The 23,396-nt window shown below is 37.6% G+C and overlaps 1 protein-coding gene across 1 annotated transcript; it reads left to right on the top strand.

The window, feature by feature from the left end:
• The first annotated feature begins 10,563 nt into the window (after window positions 1-10,563).
• LOC126817850 (squamous cell carcinoma antigen recognized by T-cells 3) lies at window positions 10,564-17,976 on the top strand. The gene is made up of 6 exons (XM_056100145.1): window positions 10,564-10,740; window positions 12,362-12,488; window positions 14,461-14,568; window positions 15,366-15,550; window positions 17,148-17,253; window positions 17,951-17,976. The coding sequence occupies exons 1-6, from the start codon at window positions 10,582-10,584 to the stop codon at window positions 17,974-17,976; spliced, it is 711 nt and encodes a 236-aa protein (XP_055956120.1). The 5' UTR covers window positions 10,564-10,581.
• The last annotated feature ends 5,420 nt before the right edge of the window (window positions 17,977-23,396 follow it).

Below are 23,396 nucleotides of genomic sequence, written 5' to 3'. Positions count from 1 at the left end.
GATAGGTCAAATATTTGGGATAAGTGAAACTATCGACTAACTTTGTCGGTGCTTTGTAAATACCAATATTTATGTGAAGTGCTCTATACTCATCATTGGTATATTTATGTGAAGTGCTCTATATTCATCATTGGTATATTTATGTGAAGTGCTCTATACTCATCATTGGTATATTTGTGTGAAGTGCTCTATACTCATCATTGGTATATTTATGTGAAGTGCTCTATACTCATCATTGGTATATTTGTGTGAAGTGCTCTATATTCATCATTGGTATATTTATGTGAAGTGCTCTATACTCATCATTGGTATATTTATGTGAAGTGCTCTATACTCATCATTGGTAATACGTGTCTCTGATTTAACGTGCTCTGTTTTTTCTGTAGACTCGACCGCTGGGGCTTCGTGTCCTCACTCCTGGCTTGCTTGTTGTACCCCCCTCCCCCCACCCCGCCACTCTAGGTCCGGAATCTATCTACGGGCCTGATTATATGGACATTGGATTAATAATATAACCGCCACAGAACACCATATCTATTTCCAGCAAACCCCATTTGATTTCGATGTATTTTTGGTTTCTCGACGAGTTCACGTTAAAATGTCTTGTTTAGCGGTGGCTGTATACTGGTGACGTATTCTAATGGGGCGGAGTCGAGTTTAATCTCAAGCTTGCGAAAATCTGGGCAGTCTATCAGGAGGTACTTTTAAAATGATCCCAATATATGGATTTCGTAAGTTTTGCATTCCTTTGGGTTAGGTCGTTATGTAGGGATTCAAAGATCACACTTTTTGCTAAGTCTCGACCGTCCCCAGTTATTTCAACGTGATTAAGGGCACTTATGTAATTCAAATGTCAAGAGTTATGTTCCATTCACGCTAATGTGTAAACGGAACCTTGGTTTTTCGTCCAATGCGAATGACTAGAATGTAATTTCAAGATTAGAATTATGGACGGGTAGGTAGGGGTGATACATACGGTTCAATTTTATTTCTAACCATTCGGCAGCCCCCCCCCCGTCATTTCTGGACTAACATATGGTTCAATTTTATTTCAATAATTCGCTAGCGCGTAGGGGTCTTTAGCAGTGGTAGGGAACCAGAGGACCCAGAGAAAACCCACGAGGTTAGACGGGCGACCCTACTCCTTGTCACGTACAACGTGGAATCGAAACCACGCCAGTTGACTCAATGACAGGCCTTATGATAAAGCGCGCATGTGCTAACCTTTCGACCTTTCCATTTAGAGCAGAGATCTATTCTCGAAGTAGCTAGCTGTCTGTGTGCGGACTGTCATTACTAACATAGTTCTACCACTATAGGTCTGGGGTGGGGTGAGGGGCATGCCCTTTAGATGCCAGTCCCTCCATTCTGCACCACTGACAAGGGGAATTCCCCGAAGACTAGTAGGTTCTTGGTGACCGAGACTAAAGGATTACAGGTAACACGTAATCAGCAAATCATTTCAGGTATAAACAAATATCTGTCATTTATTGTTTTAATACAAATCATCTAAAGGGGTGAACATACACAGGTGTTCTAAAGTGGTGAACATACAGGTATTCTAAAGAGGTAAACATACAGGTGTTCTAAAGTGGTAAACATACAGGTGTTTTAAAGTGGAGAACATACAGGTGTTCTAAAGTGGTGAACATACAGGTATTCTAAAAGGGTAAACATACGGGTGTTCGAAAGGGATAAACATACAGGTGTATTAAAGTGGTGAACATACAGGTGTTTTAAAGAGGTGAACATACAGGTGTTCTAAAGAGGTATTCTAAAGGGGTAAACATACGGGTGTTCGAAAGGGATAAACATACAGGTGTATTAAAGTGGTGAACATACAGGTGTTTTAAAGAGGTGAACATACAGGTGTTCTAAAGAGGTAAACATACAGGTGCTCTAAAGGGGTGAACATACAGGTGTTTTAAAGTGGAGATCATACAGGTGTTCTAAAGGGGTGAACATACAGGTATTCTAAATGGGTAAACATACGGGTGTTCGAAAGGGATAAACATACAGGTGTATTAAAGTGGTGAACATACAGGTGTTTTAAAGAGGTGAACATACAGGTGTTCTAAAGAGGTAAACATACAGGTGCTCTAAAGGGGTGAACATACGGGTATTCTAAAGGGTTAACATACAGGTATTCTAAAGGGGTAAACATTCAGGTGTTTTAAAGTGGAGAACATGCAGGTGTTCTAAAGGGGTGAACATGCAGGTGTTTTAAAGGGATGAACATTCAGGTGTTCTAAAGAGGTAAACATACAGGTGTTCTAAATGGGTGAACATACAGGTATTCTAAAGGGGTAAACATTCAGGTGTTTTAAAGTGGAGAACATACATGTGTTCTAAAGGGGTGAACATACAGGTGTTCTAAAAAGGTGAACATACAGATGTTCTAAAGGGGTAAACATACAGGTGCTCTAAAGGGGTAAACATACAGGTATTCATGGTGGTGATTAAATTGTAAACTAATCTAAGGTCTTGGTAATTTTCCACATGGTTCATAAACACTATGTTCCCAATCACATACACCATTGTCTGCATTGAACACTAGACCTGGAAAAATAAATCAAATTAAATGAAATGAAATGGGGTTTAACGTTCTAATGTTCTGTTCCGACTGGGCTAATGAAGACAAGCATACGCCATACGGTGCGCTATCGTGGCAATTTTGCCCAGACAGCGGCCCAATGGCCTACCCTTATATGGAAATCCAAATTCCAAGGGATCTTTTACCTACACGCCAATGTGTACACGGGACCTCGGTTTTCCGTCCCATCCAAACGATTAGACAGCTGTCCTTGTCATGCTCTCCTTCCTGCACCACTGACAAGGGGAAAATTACGCCAGATGAACTTTTCGGCCACCACCGGGAGCGAACATGGGATCTCCAGGCTAGCGAGTCGGTGTATTACTCACTTACCCACCGTGGCTTGGGAAGAATTCAAGTTGATATACACATGATCTGGTCAATATTATAGTATTTTTGGCAGAAAAAGAATCTTACAGGAATAACATCACCCAATCTACAGAGAATGAGTCTGATATTGTAGCTTACGTGAGGGAGTTAAGTCCGATACAAAGATACACCAACACAGCGAATCTTGTTCAATATATGGGTTTATCACCAGGGCGAATCTTGTACGATGCAGAGATTTATCAACAAGGCAAATCTTGTACGGGACAGAGATTTGCCAACAAGGCAAATCTTGTACGGTACACATATTTACCAACAGGGCGAATCTTGTACGGTATAGAGATTTACCAACAGGGCAAACCTTGTACAGGACAGAGATTTACCAACAGGGCGACTAGTACGGTACAGAGATTTACCAACAGGGCGAATCTTGTACGGTACAGAGATTTACCAACAGGACTAATTGTATTCGATAAAATTACTTACCAGCCGGACAGAAATTATGTCCAAAGAAGCTACCGCCATTACACGTATAGTATGTATGACATCCTTGATCTAAATCAGCATAATGACCATCAGCTTTATCTGTACAATCAATCATGTGACCACAAGGTGCTGGAACATGTTTAGGACTGAAACATACATTTATAATGCAACGGTGAATTGCTTTTGGTTTTGAGATAAGATGGGGGTGGGGTCCTGGAACAAGGGCAACAGAGAGGGTAGGAGAATTATGTCATTTCACGACTAACTTAGTTCAATTTGCTTCGCGCTTACGGGATCTTTAGAAAGTCAACGAGGTTGGGCAGGCGACTCTATACTCCTTGTCACATACTACTAGCATTGGATCGAAACCACGCCACTTGTTTTAATGATGGGCATTGTCGTCTTGAGAGGACGCGTTAGACTACTCGATCCCTGGCAATTCCTTTCAACTTAAACTGATTGAATTGAACTGTGGTCATAATCTATTTTCCTTGTATAAGATTGTTATCCAACTTTGCATACTATTCCTTAGTCGTCGCAGTCTTCAATAAACCGAATTATAAATTAGATTTTCAAAACTTTACTCATCCCAGTCTTGAATAGCCGAATTAAAAACTAGAGTTTTATTACTTACTCGTCGCAGTCTTCAATAAGCGAATTATAAACTTCGTGTTCAGCACATTCAATTACTTTGGCTGTTTCATTAAAACATAGTGTAAAAGATCTGCATCCGGCTTCATACGCGCCATCTGGTTTATTATCACAGAACATAGCTGTATCTAAAATATTACAATAAATTATAGCATCATAGAACATGGCTGTATCTAAAATATTACATAGAACATGGCTGTATCTAAAATATCACAATAAATTATAGCATCATAGAACATATAGCTGTTTCTAAAATATTACATAGAACATGGCTGTTTCTAAAATATTACAATAAAATTATAGCATCATAGAACATGGCTGTATCTTAAATATTACAATAAATTATAGCATCATAGAACATGGCTGTATCTAAAATATTACAATAAATTATAGCATCATAGAACATGGCTGTTTCTAAAATATTACAATAAAATACAGCATCATAGAACAAGGCTGTTTCTAAAATATTACAATAAAATACAGCATTGTAGAACATAGCTGTTTCTAAAATATTACAATAAAATATAAAATATTACAATAAGACATAAAATACCACAATATAACAGTGTATCCCTGATAGCATCACAGAAATGACAGTATATCTAAAATATTACAGTCAAATAAAATATAGTGCTTTGAGAGACATTCTGCCCAGACAGTGGCGCTTCCAGCTACTCATCGCCGAATTCCATCTATCAAGGGGGTCTTTAACATACACGACAAAGTCTACACGGGACCTCGGTTCCCATCCGATTGATAAGATGCTGTTCCTTCATACCAGGCCCTCCGTCCTACACAACTGACAATAAGAACACAATTGCGGGTACATGACCACCGTGCTGTACTTGATGACGAAAGGTAAATTTCACCTTTACGTTATTTTTATTAACAAAAAAGGCTGGTTTTATTCAGACACCGTATAATACAGCTTAGGACACCGGTCTTCATTTCCAGATAAAGACTGATGAGTTTAAATTGTTTGAAAATATATCACGTTGCTTGAATCGAAGGCAAAGGATTTTAAGGGCTCCTAACTCAAAATTAAGAAGTTTTATTCTTCAATATATAATCGAGATTTGGCCCTTCAATATTACAATAAAATACAGCATCATAGACTATAGCTGTTTCTAAAATATTACAATAAAATACAGCATCATAGACTATAGCTGTTTCTAAAATATTACAATAAATTATAGCATCATAGACTATAGCTGTTTCTAAAATATTACAATAAATTATAGCATCATAGAAACTTCACAGAATTGAAATTGTTTTAATAGCAGCAACACGTCAATATAAGGTGTATGGAATATAAATCCTGTCATAAATAAAAACGATATTCTTTTACGTCATCAAACTAGAAGTAAGCTATCGTATCCGGAATAGTAGGAAAACGCGTTTCCATACCCACGCGAAGAAAATATTTTCGGACATCTAATTTCTACCTATGTGTATGCCACTAATACTAGCCTACTTTACTAGAAATTGGTTTCCCCTTGTCAGTGGTGCAGGATGGAGGACCTGGCAAGGACAGCTGTCTAATCGTTCCGACCCGTGTATACATTGGCGTGCACATAAAAGATGCCTTGGCAGTTGGAATTCGATATAAAAGTAGGCTATAGTGCCGCTGTCCGGGCAAAATTTCCTTCATAGCACACTGTATGGCGTATGCCTGTCTTTATTAACCCAGTATAGGAGCAGACTAGTAGGACGTTAAACCCCATTTCGTTTCACTAGAAATAATCTATCATATATCATTAGTGCTTACCTGTTGAAACATATAGTACAACCAATAACAATAAGAACAGGTGTTAATGCTTACCTGCTGAAACATATAGTACAGTCAATAACAATAAGATCAGGTAAGACATGGTAAAGGATGATCTGAGTTCTAACGACAAAACGATTGTGGACCTTTCATGTTCTGGTTACACAATAAATAGATTTTAAATTAATACGTCAGAAGCACTCCTTGGGTCTATATACACAGTCATAAATATATCTTTCTCGAAAAGTGTTTTGTGATATAAGAATTGAATGCAGTTTAGATTGGGGGTCACGACCTTAAAATGTTAATAACTGGGGACATTCAGTTTTGATCAAAAAGCTATGACTTGATAGAATTGCTAGAGCGGCGCCTGTGAAGTAGAAATAACCGAATTCCGGACATTTCGATCTTGTATTCGAAATGACATTCTTTAAACATTGAATGTGCATTTTGCTCAATCTGATTAAAACACAGATCCTATTTCGTTTCGTTTTTTTATAGTTCAAAATTTCGTTTTACTTGTCTTCACTACACTAGAATCTGGAAGAGTTGTTCTCTGACCCGCGTTTTGGTTGATATGAGAGATTAGTCAATGAAACGGTCTGTTACAGAGAGTTCTTGGGGTGCGATGCACGGTACTGTGGGTATCCTACTAGAAACGCTGGTTGGTTAATCAAAACTCTGAGGTCATAGGGTCAAAAGTCACTCGTATGATCCCTGACGCGACCTCCCACTACAACTGGTCAGATCCTCATGTAGTAGAGATCATCGATTTAAGTTCTTCGGTATTTTCTAGCCTGGGTTTCCCTTTGTCAGGGGTGCAAGACAGGGAACCCAGCAAGGATCGAGTGTCTAGTGGTTAAGGTGGTTGGAAAACCCCAGGTCCCATGTGTACGTTGGCGTGCAAGTAAACCCATTCTTGACAGATAGAACTCGATGAAGAGCATGCGCAAACGCTGCTGGTCGTGAAAAATCGCCCTCAAAATCGTTCGGCAATCCAAGGTCCCGTGTATACATTGACGTGCACGTAAAAGAACATTTGACAGAATTCGAAAGAAGAATAGGTCGTAGCGCCGCTGCCAGGGCAAAATTGCCCTCATAGCATATGGATAACGTATGTCCGTTTTTTTATACTCCGTTTATTGTAGAAAAGTAGGGTGTCAACAACCGGTAAGGTCTAAATATTACGGCCAACTGCAGATTTGGTCAACGGTCACGGAATGTAAACAGGGCTAGGGCTAACCCCAACCCTAGACTTACCCCTAACCCAAACTAACAATTTCAACAACAATCACATGCCCTAACCCTGTTTACATCTCGCGACCTTTTTGAAATCTGCAGTCGATCTTAATATTTAGGCCTGACTTACGACAACACCCATTCCATGTTATTTATTTACACTATCATGGTATTATAATAAATATTTCGAGGTTGTAATTTATATACAAGATTACACCAATGTTAATACAGGGAACATTCCAGAAACCATATTAACAAATTATCCTCATATCAAACAGATCTAACTGTTTATTGGTATTTTGTTTTATTTATTGCAGGGAGACAAATGTCAAATACGAGAAAAATCAAACAATGTGTACAGATCCTACTCAACGTCATCAAACAATGTGTACAGATCCTCTTCAACGTCATCAAACAATGTGTACAGGTCCTCTTGAACGTCATCAAACAGTGTGTACAGATCCTCTTCAACGGCATCAAACAAAATTAAATGTATTACTATTCTGTATATGTCTTAAAGCTACGTTCCCAGAAAATTATTTATCGGGTGGTTATTTCCAATAAAAGTATGGCAATTTTGGTATATATGGAATTGGGGGGGGGGGGGGGGTCACGGTGGCTATGTGGTTAAGACGCTGGCTCTATAGCCCGGAAGTCGCGTTTTCGATCCCTGCATTGGCTGAGAAAGTTCATCGTGATTTTCCGGCGTGGTTTCCCCTTATCAGTGGTGCAGGACGGAGGGCCTGACAAGGACAGTTGTCTAGTCATTGGAATGGGATGAACAACCGAGGGCCCGTGTACATATTGGCGTGCACATAAAAGATCCCTTGACAGTTGGAATTCGATATAAGAGTAGGCCGTAGTTCCGCTGCCCGGGCAAAATTTCCTTCATAGCACACTGTGGGTATGCACGTCTTCATTAGCCAAGTCGGAGCAGAACAGTAGGACGTTAAACCCCATTTCATTTTCCTTTCTTAGAGGAGTTAATCCCTCTTCTTTCGCATCTACAAATGGACATAAATGGGTTGCAAAGCATATAATAATGTACTACTATGAATGTATATAAACTGATTTACATTCAATCATTTCTATTTATACTGTAATTTCTAATCAGTTATGTTCACGGCGACATACGCGAAGAGTCCACATTGAATGGCAGTCTTTGGCGTCTGGTTATTCCAGTCTACATCGAAAATATTCTCCTATGGTGTATGTTTAGCCTCGTTCATCGAGTCGCTCGGAATCATTCTGACACACGATTCGTGTGCCAATTTAAACATGTTCATTTTATCTTAAATATTGGATATCAGAAGTCCGCCTTTTCACGGTAAGATAACTCCATCAATGTTGATTTAAATGACAAATAAGTCGTGTTTGAGAGATGTTGAAGATTATGAATGAAACTGAGTAAAAGACATGCCTCCTTTGACTTCAACAAGTCAAGACACGCAATTCGTAACGGACAGTGCCAGTATTAACGTTTTATTTTATAACCGTTGTTCATCGCGGTGTGGGGGATCACGTGGCTAAGTGGGTAAGACGCTGGCTCGCTAGCCTGGAGGTCGGGTGTTCGATCCCTGCATTGGCCGAGAAAGTACATCCAGATTTTCCGACGTGGTTTCCCCTTGTCAGTGATGCAGGACGGGGGGCCTGACAAGGACAGCTATCTAGTCCTTCGGATGGGACGAAAACCCGTAAAACGTAAAAGATCCCTTGGCAGTTGGAATTCGATATAAGAGTAGGCCGTCTTCATTAGCCCAGTATAGGAGCAGAACAGTAGGACGTTAAACCCATTTCATTTCATCGCGGAGTTCAGTACATCACTGGGAAATTACAGACTTGGCAGGCTGAAGCCGGGACCCAAGATCTAGGGGCCCTCCGCTCAAGGTGTACAATATTTTTGACACTACCATAAGTAGTTTCTTAAACGCACCTTAGCCTTAAACATCTGTTATCATCCTCGGCTTTCATCATTTGTCTTTAAAACAAACTTTCATCTTCCTCTAGTCGTGAGGGCGGGGGAAGGTTGGGTTGGGGGCTGTGGGGATAGGGGGCTCATAAGTGGAAAAGCCTTGATCCTTTCTTCATCTAACTATTCAGCCACGCTTTAAAGTTATAGAGTGCAGATATACTTTAATATTAAACTCAATCAGATTTTAAATTTAAAAAGGTTTGCTTGGCTAATTAAAAGTAGATTTATTTGGTGCGGGGACATATTTGGAAATGATATAATTCCTGGGTTGAGGTAAACCGTTTGTGGAATGTGTATGTAATGATAAGACTTGCACTGAATGGTCGGTGAAGACGCGATCCATGTGATTGTGATATGTAAATATATAGATATGGTGATCCGTCCATTGGGTGATTTATACAGTTTGTGGGAACGAATACCTCTGTTATCTAAACAGTGAGAATAATTTACAGCCGACCTCCCCACCGCTCTCCTACGCCGTCTTGCGCAATTGAATTAGTTTGAATTTATACATCGGATATTTTTAATATTTTTATCACGTGCAGGATAGCGTTAAAGGATGGGTATTGAAATGGACACCGTCCGTCGTTACCGTCGTCTAAGTTCCGTTTCCAATGCATTATTTATGAATCTATTATTAGTCGTGCATTTCGCTCAATCTGATTAAAACATAGACCCTATTTCGTTTTGTGGCTTTTCTCTTGGTCCCATCTATCTCTTTCTCTCGCCCTCGAATGTTTTGAGTTTTAAATGGCGGACAATTATTTTCCATTTCTGGTGTTAATTACTTTATAACATATACTTGTTTGAGTTAAAGGTAAATGAAATGGGGTCTAACGTCCGAATAGGCTAATGAAGACGGGCATATGTCATTGTGTCCTGCGAGGGAAACTGTACCCGGGCAGCGGCGCTACTCTTATATCGAATTCCAACTGCAAGTGATTTTTTACGTCCCATCCGAACCTGTATACGTTGTCCAAGGCCCTCTGTCCTGCACTACTGATCAGGGAAAACCACGGTGAACTTTCACGGTAAAAAAATACGGGTAGGCCTGGAAGGAGAAAAGTGTGACGTATATAAACGAAGTTTTTCGGGCGAATTGGCACGTCGATAATTTCCAAACCCTAGATGAGTGTTCGGTGAATTTTTATAGTATGATGTACAGGGAAAGGTCATCTACAAGTTTATACCAATAGAAAGGAATTTGTGCTGGTCTTTCAATATTTTTAGACCGTTTCTAAAGCCAAAGGAACTGCAGTCTGGTGTGGTCTTTGCCAGGCCCTTCGTCCTACACCACACCATTTAGGGCCGAGGCCGGGGCGGGGGAATGCCGGAAAATCTCTATGTACATCCTCGGCCAACACCGGGATCGAAACGGGACTTTCAGGTTAGCTTAGTGTAGGAAATACAGACACGTCTCCCCTCCCGCTTTCCCACCCCATTTACTTGTGTTTAATTTGGTTAATGAAGGATCCCTTCAGTGTATGCTCCCCCAACTGTAGCTCTTCTGTAAAATAAAATCAACGCAAGTACAACGCATGCAAAATGGCGGAAGATTTTGAGAAAACTGCGGATGATTTCCAAAATATTGATGAAATAGATGAAGAAATGGAGTCTGTGGATGATGACAGCCAAGACAAGGAATCAAACAGCAGTGATGATGACGAATTAGAGCTTGAACTTGTTGGGCAACTGAAACAAAAGGTCCGCTTTATTGATCAATTTTGACATTTTTTTCAATACCCGGTAACGGGCCTGTAACTTACAATCGTCAATCCGACGCTTGTGTCGTGACTGTGAGCACGGCAAGTCGATGAAGATGTCAATAACTTTGTAAAAAAGAAGAAAAATAGAACTGTTAATCTTAGATTATCTTCATAGATAGATCGGATGCCAGCTGTTTCGTAACCTGTATAGATCGATGTAATTTATAATTTAAATATGTAATGTTCAGGCATTGCCAGAGATTTGTAAGAGCGGAAGCTGATGTGATTATTGTTAAATATAAAACCTTGCTTCATATATTCATAATTAAGTTTCTCAAGTGATGCAAATAATGTTAAATAATTTCGTTTTTCCGAATTGATTTTAATTTAGATCTAAATTGTATGATTAATTATGAGATTTATTTTAATTATGAGATTTATTTTCAAAAATAGCCTATGTGACGTCATTGATTAGACACATAATAGAATCATAGAAATATTTCTATGTGACGCGTGATCTCGCTTGGGCGAGATTTGGTATGTTGACATGAGCATTGCCAGTTTGCCCAGTGTATCTGGTTTGTATAAAAAAATTTTTAATCAACAGTCTGTCTGTGACAGTTTTAGTTATGCTCCTGTGTGTTACTGGAAAAGAGCTTTGCTCAAGCACCGCGCTTTGCGCGATGTTTTAGAGCTTCACTCTATATTAAGGTATCCAAGTCTCTAATTTAATGTCATCCATTGATTGATCCAAAGTCTTCGGCATTGAAAACATGAATTATTTGTCAATTTAAATCAAAATTGATTTTGTGATCTTACCAGGAAAAGATGGGCTTCTGATATCCAATATTTAATTAGGACAAATTAAATATTTTACCATTGGTATACGTACACGAATCGTGTACCATAATCATAATGCCTTTCAGCGCCATTTGTAACAAGGGACTTGAAGAGCGAGACTAGACATATTCCACAAGTCATGTCAAACAGTGGCACCATATTCTTATCTCGAGAGCATGCTCAATAAATACTGTTGGTGAATACTGGAATAACCAGGCGCTAGAGATCGCCACTCAATTGAGACTTCTGGTGTATTTCACCAAGCATAACTAATTAGAAGTTATAGTAAATTTAAATATGTCGTTATAGTTCCATGATGTAGTAAGGTTTTTGAATGTTAAATACAGTGAAATTTAACATGGCATCTGAGGGACTGTCAGATTTACCCACAACAACTCTGATTATCTAAAACAACCTGTATTTTAAATAAAACAACACATTTTTATCATATTTTCTTTCATTTTGTATGTGTAAGGGATTAATATTCTCTAAAGCAAGAAAGACAACTCTTATTGTCATCATCATAGTGATTATGGAGTCAGGCTTGTAATTCTCTCCCCACTGATTCAATATTAAATCCATAAAATTTCATCCTGGCCTATAACATTTTTTTTAACATTCCGGTGAGTTTTCTTAATCTTTATAACCACAAAGATCCCAACAGAAAGATTTGATGATAAAGTGCAGTTTCGAGCAAAATACAGGTTGTTTTGGGTTAATGTATGGAGGAGTTGATATCAATACAGTCCAGATAATGACATGAACTTAATGTATTTCAGATAAAAGAAAGTCCTTACCTATATGATAATCATACAGAATTAATTAAACTTCTGAAAAAACTGGGAGAATTGGACGAACTACGAAATGCCAGAGAGAATATGAGCAAATTATTTCCTTTAACACCAGGTAAATTATAAAGTAGACTAGACACCATAATCATGTTAGATCATGTAAATAGTAAACAATATCAGTCATATAAATAGTAAACAATAGCAGATGTATAAAGCCAGGAAGAAAAAGTACATGACATACAAAAAAAATTCTCTTTAACTGTTTAAAAAAAAATTTCTTCATCGTTCGACTATTACAACAGATTTTATTTTCCTCATTTAGATTGCCACAATAGACATGTTATGCAATGTGACCTCCACTTACCTCATCTTCAATAGAAGGCTTGATCTTGCTTCATTGTAATACCCTACATATTTGGGTATTCACCCAGCTTGAGAACCTATCAGATTTCTTGATCATCGCGAATACATGTACCAAGTCTCGCGCTTTCCAGGTAAAATGTATACCTGCGATAATTGAGTTGCAAAGTTCAAGGTTCGTTCAATGTCAAGGTTTCCGTGGAGGTTGCTATATTTGATTTGAGTATGTTTGTGTCACAACCTCTGATTGGACGCTACTGGTCACGTGTGTGCAGTAAATAGAGATAACGTAGCTATAAGTTCGGGAATTGTAAAGTAATCTAGCAACGTCTAAATGTTGTAAAACTCGCAGTCGTTGCTTGAGGAACATGATGATGCGCCCCTGGATATTGCCTGTGACCTTAACTTCACCGTTTAAAGGGGAAGACCAACGATTTTCAATAAGGTTTCCATAAATAATAAATATATATTTAGAAATAACCCCTCCTATAACATATGCAAAAAATAATTTGTAAGCGAGAAATTAATTTTTATTAATACCGGAAGTGACGTAGTTGGTTCGACACGCTCACTGGTCACTATAGTAAACATACAAATTTGGAGTAAGTTTAGCGCTGTATTTTGTGATCGTTTGGCAGAAAATCTGATGAAAGGTAATCTTTATTAGGATATTAAGAACAAGAACTTACGGTGTTTTGAAGGTATAATATACAACGCGTTTGTGTAAATTAAGTTTCTAAACTGGACACTGTGACACAATTTAAGCCACATGGCTAATTGTTTACATCACATGATAGCTGGCACGTGACAGATATTAACCGAACACAAATTGGCGACCTATTCGGCTAGCGACCTATTCGACCGATCCAGCTGGCAACCTGTTCGTTGGCAACCTATTCAGAATAAATTCAACAGTCGCCCAAACTCATCTATTTTTATCAACCAATAAAATCCAACGTAACGTCTATCAAATGAAAGTAGAATATATTATCATTTATCCATTCCTTTAGCTCAGAATAGAGATGTAATTTCGCATTATCTTACAAAATTCTGGACATCCAACTAAATATATTCCGAAAGCTGATTAAATAAGCTTTCGAAATATTATTAGTAAAAGTTGGCACAATCATTTTAAAGGGGTGCGCTCTCATTCTGAATAGGTTGCCAACGAACAGGTTGCCAGCTGGATCGGTCGCCAATTTGTGTTCGGTTAATATCTGTCACGTGCCAGCTATCACGTGATGTAAACAATTAGCCATGTGGCTTAAATTGTGTCACAGTGTCCAGTTTAGAAACTTAATTTACACAAACGCGTTGTATATTATACCTTCAAAACACCGTAAGTTCTTGTTCTTAATATCCTAATAAAGATTACCTTTCATCAGATTTTCTGCCAAACGGCGAAACGATCACAAAATACAGCGCTAAACTTGCTTCAAATTTGTATATTTACTATAGTGACCAGTGAGCGTGTCGAACCAACTACGTCACTTCCGGTATTAATAAAAATTAATTTCTCGCTTGCAAATTATTTTTTGCATATGTTATAGGAGGGATTATTTCTAAATATATATTTATTATTTATGGAAACCTTATTGAAAATCGTTGGTCTTCCCCTTTAACTATATAGTGTATTATTATTTTAATACCGTACAGAGTTATGGTTAGATTGCCTGTGACCTCGACTTCACTGTTAAACTATATGATATATTATTTTTTTGATACAGAGTTATGGTTAGATTGGATAAAAGATGAGTTGAAATGTTTATCTGGTGAGACGGAAGATAGAGAAAAGATCCACAAGTTATTCAACCTCGCTGTTCAAGATTATCAATGTCAGTATAATAACTTTATTAATATCCTAAATAATCAATCAACTTTTTATTACACAACTACCACGTAACAAAAATGTGCTCATGTGCATTTTACACTTAGAGCAAGACATTCTTACATTTCTATAATAAATCCAATCTGATTAAAACACAGATCCTATTTCGTTTCATTTTTTATAGTTCAAAATTTCATTTTATTTGTCTGTACTACACTAGAATCTGGAAGAGCTGTTATATTACCCGTGTTTGGATGATGTAAAGGATTAGCCAATGAAATGGTCTGTTACGGCGGGTTCTTGGCGTGCTCTGCACGAAACTGTGGGTGAACCCCTATAAATGTCAACGTTGATTGATTAATCAAATATTGTTTAAACTAATGTCTGATGTCATAGAGTCAAAAGCCACTCGTATCACCCCTGACCTCCCGGTACAACTGGTCAGATCTTCAAGTAATGTAGGCCATCTATAGTATAAAAAAAACGTAATATAGATCTGTATTTTAATAAGATTGTAATAAAATGTGATAACAAAGATCTTAAATAATCATGTGCGTTGTATCATAATGTCTGTCATTAAGTTTCCCCAAAGCAGTAGGTTTGCCTGTCCAGCCTCATGGGTTTTCTCCGGGTCCTCCGGTTTCCCCCCACCGCTTAAGACCCCTACGCACAAACAAATTATTTAGATAAAATTGAACCATGTTAGTCCCGAAATGACTTTAGTTTGTGTCCAGTGGACGTTAAACCCTCTAGCTCTCGCCTACCATTATTGTCCCTTTTATTTCTGGTTTTTTTTTCAATTAGCCGTGCCACTGTGGTTGGAATTTGCTCAGTTTTCCATTGGTGAAATGTCGTCAAAAGATGGAATGAGGAAAACGAGAGAAACTTTTGAAAGAGCAATTACAGCTGTGGGTTTACATGTTAGTCAAGGTTCTACGATCTGGGAAGCTTACAGAGAATTGGAGAACGCAGTCTTAGCTACATTAATGGTGAGTATTGTTATACACTTACATTGATCGGTCGTTCACAATTGGTCGGTCGTCCATAATTGCTTGCAGAAACTCTAAAGCAGTGGTGGGCAAACTACGGGCCACGGACCAAATCCTGCCCACGAAGCCTTGTCATCCTATCATATAGTTACTATTACATGTAGTTCTTTCCAACAATATTGGAGTTCATTCCCTTTTGTTCATTCCTTTTATTATGAGTTATTTCCCTTTGTTAAATAAATGACCTGTGACCTTCTGGTGAGAGGTGAAACTAAGATGGAATCGTTAATGAAATAGTGAAGTAATCTATCAACATCGAGATTCCACCCCATTAACTGATCCCAACACCACAATCCGGCCCGCCAGACCCTTCCACTGCATCTCAAAATTTATGATTAACTTATCTCTAAATGAATTAAAAAATCGAAATTGATTATTGTTTGGCCCAAACTCTGAACATGGGTTACTCTCTGTAGGATCAATAACCTTTGTATGTCTATTTATAGCTTGCAGCATCACTCATTGACATCACATGACTTGGGTCTACTTTCATTTTACGTTATTGTTTAATGTGTTGACATGCTTTGGTTTTTCTCTTTGTTTGGAAACTTTGTGTTTGGCCCTTCACCGAAATGTTTGACCACCACTGCTCTAGAGGCTAAAGTTAATATCCGATTGACTTTAAATTTATACACAGTGTTTAAGGTCATGAGACGAAGAACCTATCTTTATCGTGTTGGGGGGGGGGGAATCATGTGGCTAAGTGGGTAAGACGCTGGCTCGCTAGCCTGGAGGTCGGGTGTTCGATCCCTGCATTGGCCGAGAAAGTTCATCCAGATTTTCCGGTGTGGTTTCCCCTTGTCAGTGATGCAAGGACAGCTGTCTGGTCGTTCGAATGGGATGAAAAACCGAGGTCCCGTGTAAATATTGGCGTGCACGTAAAAGATCCCTTGACAGTTGGAATTCGATATAAGAGTAGGCTGTAGCGTCGCTGCCCGTCCAAAATTTCCCTCATAGCACACTGTATGGCGTATGCCCGTCTTCATTAGCCCAGTTAAGGAGCAGAACAGTAGGACGTTAAACCCCATTTCATTTCATTTATTGTGTTGGGGTACGAATGGTCTAACGTGCGCTTTAGATACATGGCAGTTGAAGATATGGCAAAGACTACTCCACACAATATCTCGGCCATGAGATGGTCTAGAGAGTTGATAATAAATTTGTCATGTTAATAAATGTCTAATTTATGATTTATATAACATTTGAAACCAGAAAAAAATACTTGCAATAAGTAGATTTAAATTTTAAATAATGCATCTTTAATGAATAATAAACTATATACATAGAGAATCTCCTATGAGTCTTTTTTGATATCAAAAAATATCAACACAAGTTGAGAGCCTTGTTTTTTTTACTTTATCGACGAGTGTTGGTTGATATTTTTTGATATCAAAAAAGACGAGTAGGAGATTTTATTTATCACCCAATTCTTTCTTACATTCACAAATAAATAAATATAATTCTTTGCTATAGATTTCACTTTTACTGAATCTGATTATATTACGGCGTAGTGATACATCATTTCTTGTTTTTTCAGCCAATGCCTGGTAGTGTAGCAACACAAGAGCAAGAAGAAGCCTTCAGTGCTCAGAATCAACGAGTTTCTTTATTGTTTAAAAGACAACTGGCTATTCCCTTATTAGGTAGGCACTAGCCATACTCAGTTTGATATATAATATTAGAGTGGAGGCGATATGATTATAACTGTTTTGTAAAAGATTTTTTTACTATGAAATCACGATGTACATTGAGATATTTCCCTGTCTAGCTATGAGTACTCTGATAAAAGATTGTTTTACTATGAAATCACGATGTACATTGAGATTATTCTACACACAGAGATCCATCTATGTCATACTTCGAGAATAGATCTCTGTCCTAAATGGCCGCCATATCCAAAAATGAGTATACTGTTTTGTAATGCGTTTCTACTCCGTTTCAAATCTGTCATACACACAAGGAATAAATATACTTTTTTCAAAGTTATTAAATGGAAGCAGAATAAATACTCAACAAAATTCTCCAAATATGCTTAGTGTTTTTCGACTAAAATCATCGATTTAGGACTTAAAATGTCGGTCAATTACCTTAGTGTCTGTTCTCAAGCTTAGCTAACTGTAGACAGCCTAAGTTTAGTATGCATTGATTGAGATATGCCTAAGGGTATAAATCTTGAACTTGTTTTGCAGAGTTATCTTTCCATTTTCATTTTTGCTCAAGTTCTGAATGGAATTTTTAAAAACTCTGTTCTTAAGTTTGTTCATATTAAAGGGCTTAACAAGCTGCCTACCTCTATATGTTAAAACATCCTTTAGTTATAAAGTTTTAATGTTTTTACAGATATGGATGAAACTTTAAGGCTTTAACAAGATCCCTATTAGTTATAAAGTTTTGATGTTTTTACAGATATGGGTGAAACTTTAAGTGAATATAAGGAATGGTTATGTGATGAAATTGATGCCGCAACTCAAGCCAGTTATAATGCAGCTGTTAAAACTCTCGAAAAATTAAAACCGTTTGAGACAGCCTTGGTAAGTATCCCAAGCTCAGGTCTAACGGTTAACGCGTGTGCATAAAAACATAAATTCTGTCATTGAGTCAAGTGCCGTGGATTTCGATTCCCTGCTTGTAGGTGACAAGGAGTAAGGTCGACTGTCCAACCACATACGTTTTCTCTGGGTACTCCGGTTTCCTCCCTCTGTTAAAGCCCCCTAAGTTCAAGTAAATCATTTAAATGAAATTGAATCATGTTAGTCCCCAAATGACCTAGTTTATGTTCACACTGGCCAGAGCTGACTGACAATGAATTGATCAGATTACTGCTGTAAATCTAATTTAAAGTGCATGTTTTGCTGTGGTTATGCGAAGTACAATAATAATAATAATATAACCCTTTATAAAGCGCTAAATCCTTGTTTTGAGCTTGGTTAGATTGTGGCATAAAGTAATTACTGGCAATCATTGTAGAGATAGCAATGGACGACTTTAACTGCTGGTGGGCATACCAGTATTATTAGCTGATCAGTGTGATATTATTTGTGATCGGTATTATTAGCTGGTTTGATTTAAATATGGTTATGAATGTAAGTTTTATATATTGTAGTTAAGAGCGTCGGCCCCGAGATGGGAAGAATATCAGGCGTATATAGAACATGAAATAAAAGAGGGTGATCCATCACGTATACAGTGTATATATGAACGAGCTATCACAGAAAATTGTTTATCTCCAGAAATATGGCTACAATATACTAAATATCTGGTAATATATTATACAAAGATATAAACTATCTCAATCCTAGAGATAACTTGACCCTTCGTGTATCTCTGGTAAAACTCGCCGGACATTAATCAGCGTGAAACCGGTTCCTAAGCTCCGCCCTCAGTGGCTACTGATTGGCAGGATTTGTTAGAATGAAATGCTGTCAATGTCTCGACAATTAGGCATCGGTTCGTTGCTTGAGATACATATTAATGATCCTTGGAACATTTTCCACGTCTTGACATCAAAAGTTCATTCGAAAACAGTCAATTTAATGATTTACCAGGAACAATTTTTATCGCATGATGTGAGTGATTCGGCTAAATATGTGAAATTTCTGAAGATACACGAGTTTGAGCCGCCATCTTGGATCTTTGTGAAGTGACCGATGGAAGGATACATCATGTGACATTCATAATGGCCGGCAAGTTTTACCAGAGATAAACTTATCTCTTGGATTGAGATTGTCGTTTAATCTTCATGTGTATTTGAAATATATACAGTGTGTGTGATATTTCTTACACTACTGATCAGGGTGAGGAGGTGGGTGAGTGATCAGGGTGGGGAGGTGGGTGAGGAGGTGGGTGAGTGGTCTACCCCGTATGCTTTGTATCATAAGGTCCGTCATTTAATCAAGTGGCTTGATTTCAATCCCACCCTTGTACATCATATATAACCTGTTTTGTATTAAGCCGATTTTAGATTTAATATAGAAATGGACTTACGTTTAATCTTCTGAACCATTAAACTGAATCAAATACGCATTGCATATCAATTCAAAACGATATTGCTCATATAACTGCCGAAATAGGATAAAAATATTTTTGAAAAATTAGTTTGCTTTATTTGTCAAATCTAAACTTTTACCTTTCGCGTTATACGATGTATAATTAAAAACAAATTTGACTCTATTTTAACAGGTCTGTTCATATCTTAAAAGACTTTCGAATTCCGACTCATTTTGCTATCACGGATCAAATTCGTATAAAATGTTTTATTTGTATTTAACAGGACGGTAAATTAAAGATTAAATCTGTTATATTACCGGTGTACGAGAGAGGTGTCCGCAACTGTCCATGGTCTAGTCAAATATGGCACAGTTATATTCTAGCTTTAGAAAGACATAAAGAATCTCCAGAAATAATAAAAAGTAAGTTCTTACCAAGGAGCTTCAACTTCTGAATTCCAAGTCCAAATTGTCTCCCTTATTCTTCCTAGAAGACAAGGTGTCTTTTATAATTTATTAAATAAACATTACGCAAGAGCTAAATTTGCCTATTGCGGGTCTTTCTTTAGGCCTTAAATGTTATATAAATTATTAATTAGACATTAATTAACATGACAAGACTATAATCAACTCTCCAGTGGACTTAACCCTCTCTCTCTCTATCTTTGGGAGATGGATGGCCAAATGGTTAGCATGTGCGTGCTACATCGCGCGCACAGTCTGTCATTGAGTCAACTGGCGGGGTTTCGATTCCCTGGTTGTACGTGACAAGGATTAGGGTCGCCTGTCCAACCTCGTGGGTTTTCTCCAGGTCCTCCGGTTTAATCCCACTGCTAAAGACCCCTACGCTCAAACGAATTATTGAAATAAAATTAAACCAAATGTTAAGTCCCGAGATGGCCTAGTTAAACCCCATCTCTCTCTCTCTCTCATGAGATGATATATATATATATATATTTATAGGTACAGTAGAAAAGGCTTTATCAAGTGGTTTTACACAAGCCAGTGAATATTGTACAATCTGGACATGTTATTGTGATTATCTTCGTAGACAGATCAACTGGGATACAGGTAAATACTCATCTACCTGTTTGTACCTGTGACCACGCTTACCTGTAGAATTTCTGTGAAACTAAACAGTTGTAAGCCTGGCACTTGTTATCTAATCTAGACAGACCATTTTAAACTACTCAACTAATTTCAACAAATTGCCTACAATAGTTTGAAATTAAACAATAAATACAGAAACTACATGATACCCAATTTGTATTGGTCATTCCCTAACTCAAGTTGCCATTATGTTGCAAATCTCAGCCTCATGGCAGCCCTATTATACTTGTAACCGCAAACAGCCATTCAAATATATATATTTATTGATTGAAATATACATGCACATTAGGCCTGAATATTAATTAAAGGTCTTTACTAGGGGGGTTGGATGGCCGAATGGTTACCATGTGTGCAGTGTATCATAAGGTCTGTCATTGAGTCAACTGGCATGGTTTCAATTCTCCAGTTGTACACGTGACAAGGAGTAGGGTCGCTTGTCTAACCTCATGGGTTTTGTCCGGGTCCTCCGGTTTCCTCCCACTTCTAAAGACCCCTACACACACGCGAATTATTGAAATAAAATTGAACCATGTGTTAGTCCCAAAATGAACTAGCTCGCTCTCTCTCTCACTACTAAAGTTAATAGGTTTTATTATTGTCCTTTGTTTTAGATCATGAACAACAACTAGAACTGTTCAGAGAAACCATAGAAAAGGCTTTGGACAATCTCTATGAATGTGAGTCTATTTGAATAAAAGGATATTAAACATACATTATTCAAGAGCTAAATCTGTCTATTGCAGGCCTTAAATTTTATGAAAACTATTAATTAGACATTTATTAACATGAAAAGACTATAATCAGCTCTCAATGCCACCAGATAGGTCCGATTTTAAGTAGGCTAAGACTCAAATAGCCAGTACCGTGGTTACGATAATTAACACTCAATGCACACATCTTGTCAAAATTACAAACATTGATAACTTCGCTCAGAATAAAGTAATTTGAATGGAATTTTCAATATATTCATGTTACATTATCTATTTTTGAGCTATTATAGCAAGAATGGTTAGCTCTTTATCTAAATCTTATATAATGTATGTTTAAAGTTTATGAGATTTGAATAAAATATATAGTTGGATTAATATAATGTGAACAAGTTGAAATTGTTACCAAATATAGGTGGTGGGTTTATTTTCTTCAGATTTTGGTAATTCTGGAGATGAAAATGGTGCTTTAAAACAATACTGGGCTTTAATAGAGGTGATTATTTTATCTTATTTACATTTATTACCATGGTTACATGTTATTTACCATGGTTACATGTTATTTACCATGGTTACATGTTATTTACCATGGTTACATGTTATTTACCATGGTTACATGTTATTTACCATGGTTACATGTGCAACGTGGAAGAAAAGGATTTAACCCAGAGCATTGATTTTAGGCATCTTTTCCTTGCCTTCATATTATCTCGAAATCATTTACATTATTAACACCAATCTCGTAATAAAAATCAGAAGTACTATAAACATAAAATCACCCTGTCAGAGTACTACATAGAGTTCCCTTGAAAGATCAAGACTATTTTTCTCTGGCCTATGGTGGCATGCAAACCATGTCCTAACTGAACACCTGGGGTTGGATGGCCGAATGGTTAGCGCCTGCGAGTTGTATCATAAGGTCTGTCATTGAGTCAACTGGCATGGTTTTGATTCCCCGGTTATACGTGACAAGGAATAGGGTTTCCTCTCCAACCTTGTTGGTGTTTCCTTTAGCTGTTAAATACCCCTACATGCAAGCGAATTATCGAAATAAAATTAAATCATACGTTAGTCCCAAAGTGACCTGGTTTGTGTCAAGTGGAAGTTAAACTCTCATTTTTCTCTCTCTCTCTCTCTCTCTCTCTCTCTCTCTCTCTCTCTCTCCCTAACCAATCATCTATCATGGCCCTTTTCGAATGAATGAAATAGAGTTGTTTATAGACGTTAAACGTTGCACAGTTCTGTATATAGATAAATTAAAGTTTCTACGTTTCGTTGTATTTCATCCTAATTCTTTACTTTTGGTTTTATCAGGCTAAATTCTGTAAAAATCTATCAAAAGCTCGAGAGATATGGAATAAAATAATGACGGAAGGTCACGGAAATGAGGCTGCGTTGTGGTTAGAATATTATAAACTAGAAAGGTAGGATCAATGTAGTGTGTTAGCCAGGTCATGCTTACCCATTGAACACCTGGTATCACTTTACATTATGTAGTGTATGAGGCAGGTCATGCTTACCCATTGAACACCTAGTACCACTTAACATGATGAGATTGTTTGATTGTGAAGTGTCCACTTTTTGTCCTTGTGCTAGTTTCCCACTATCACGATTCGTGCTGTGATTGAAATCGTGGTTTTAACAATGGAGTAATCATTATGATCCTATCAGGTCTTATCATATACTGATGTCAGTCAAAGCAATCGTGTTGATTGTATGGAAATGTATCCGAACGTATCTGCACGTACCAGATCAGGGACTCAATAGGGACAACAATCCCATTGCAACGCATCGTACAACTGTTGGAACCTAGCATTGGTCAATTTGGTCATTAATGTTTTTGATGTTTTTTCACAAATTAAGTATAATTTGATTTTTCATCTTTTTTTTCTCAGAGCGTATGGGGATAATCTACACTGTCGTAAACTATTACAGAAAGCTGTAAACTCAGTCACTGATTGGCCAGAATCTATAACACAAGCT

Source organism: Patella vulgata, chromosome 4 (assembly GCF_932274485.2).
Source record: "Patella vulgata chromosome 4, xgPatVulg1.2, whole genome shotgun sequence".
Classification (NCBI taxonomy): Eukaryota; Metazoa; Mollusca; class Gastropoda; family Patellidae; genus Patella; species Patella vulgata.
Note: the sequence above shows the minus strand (reverse complement) of the source record. Positions and strands in the feature narration are given on the sequence as shown.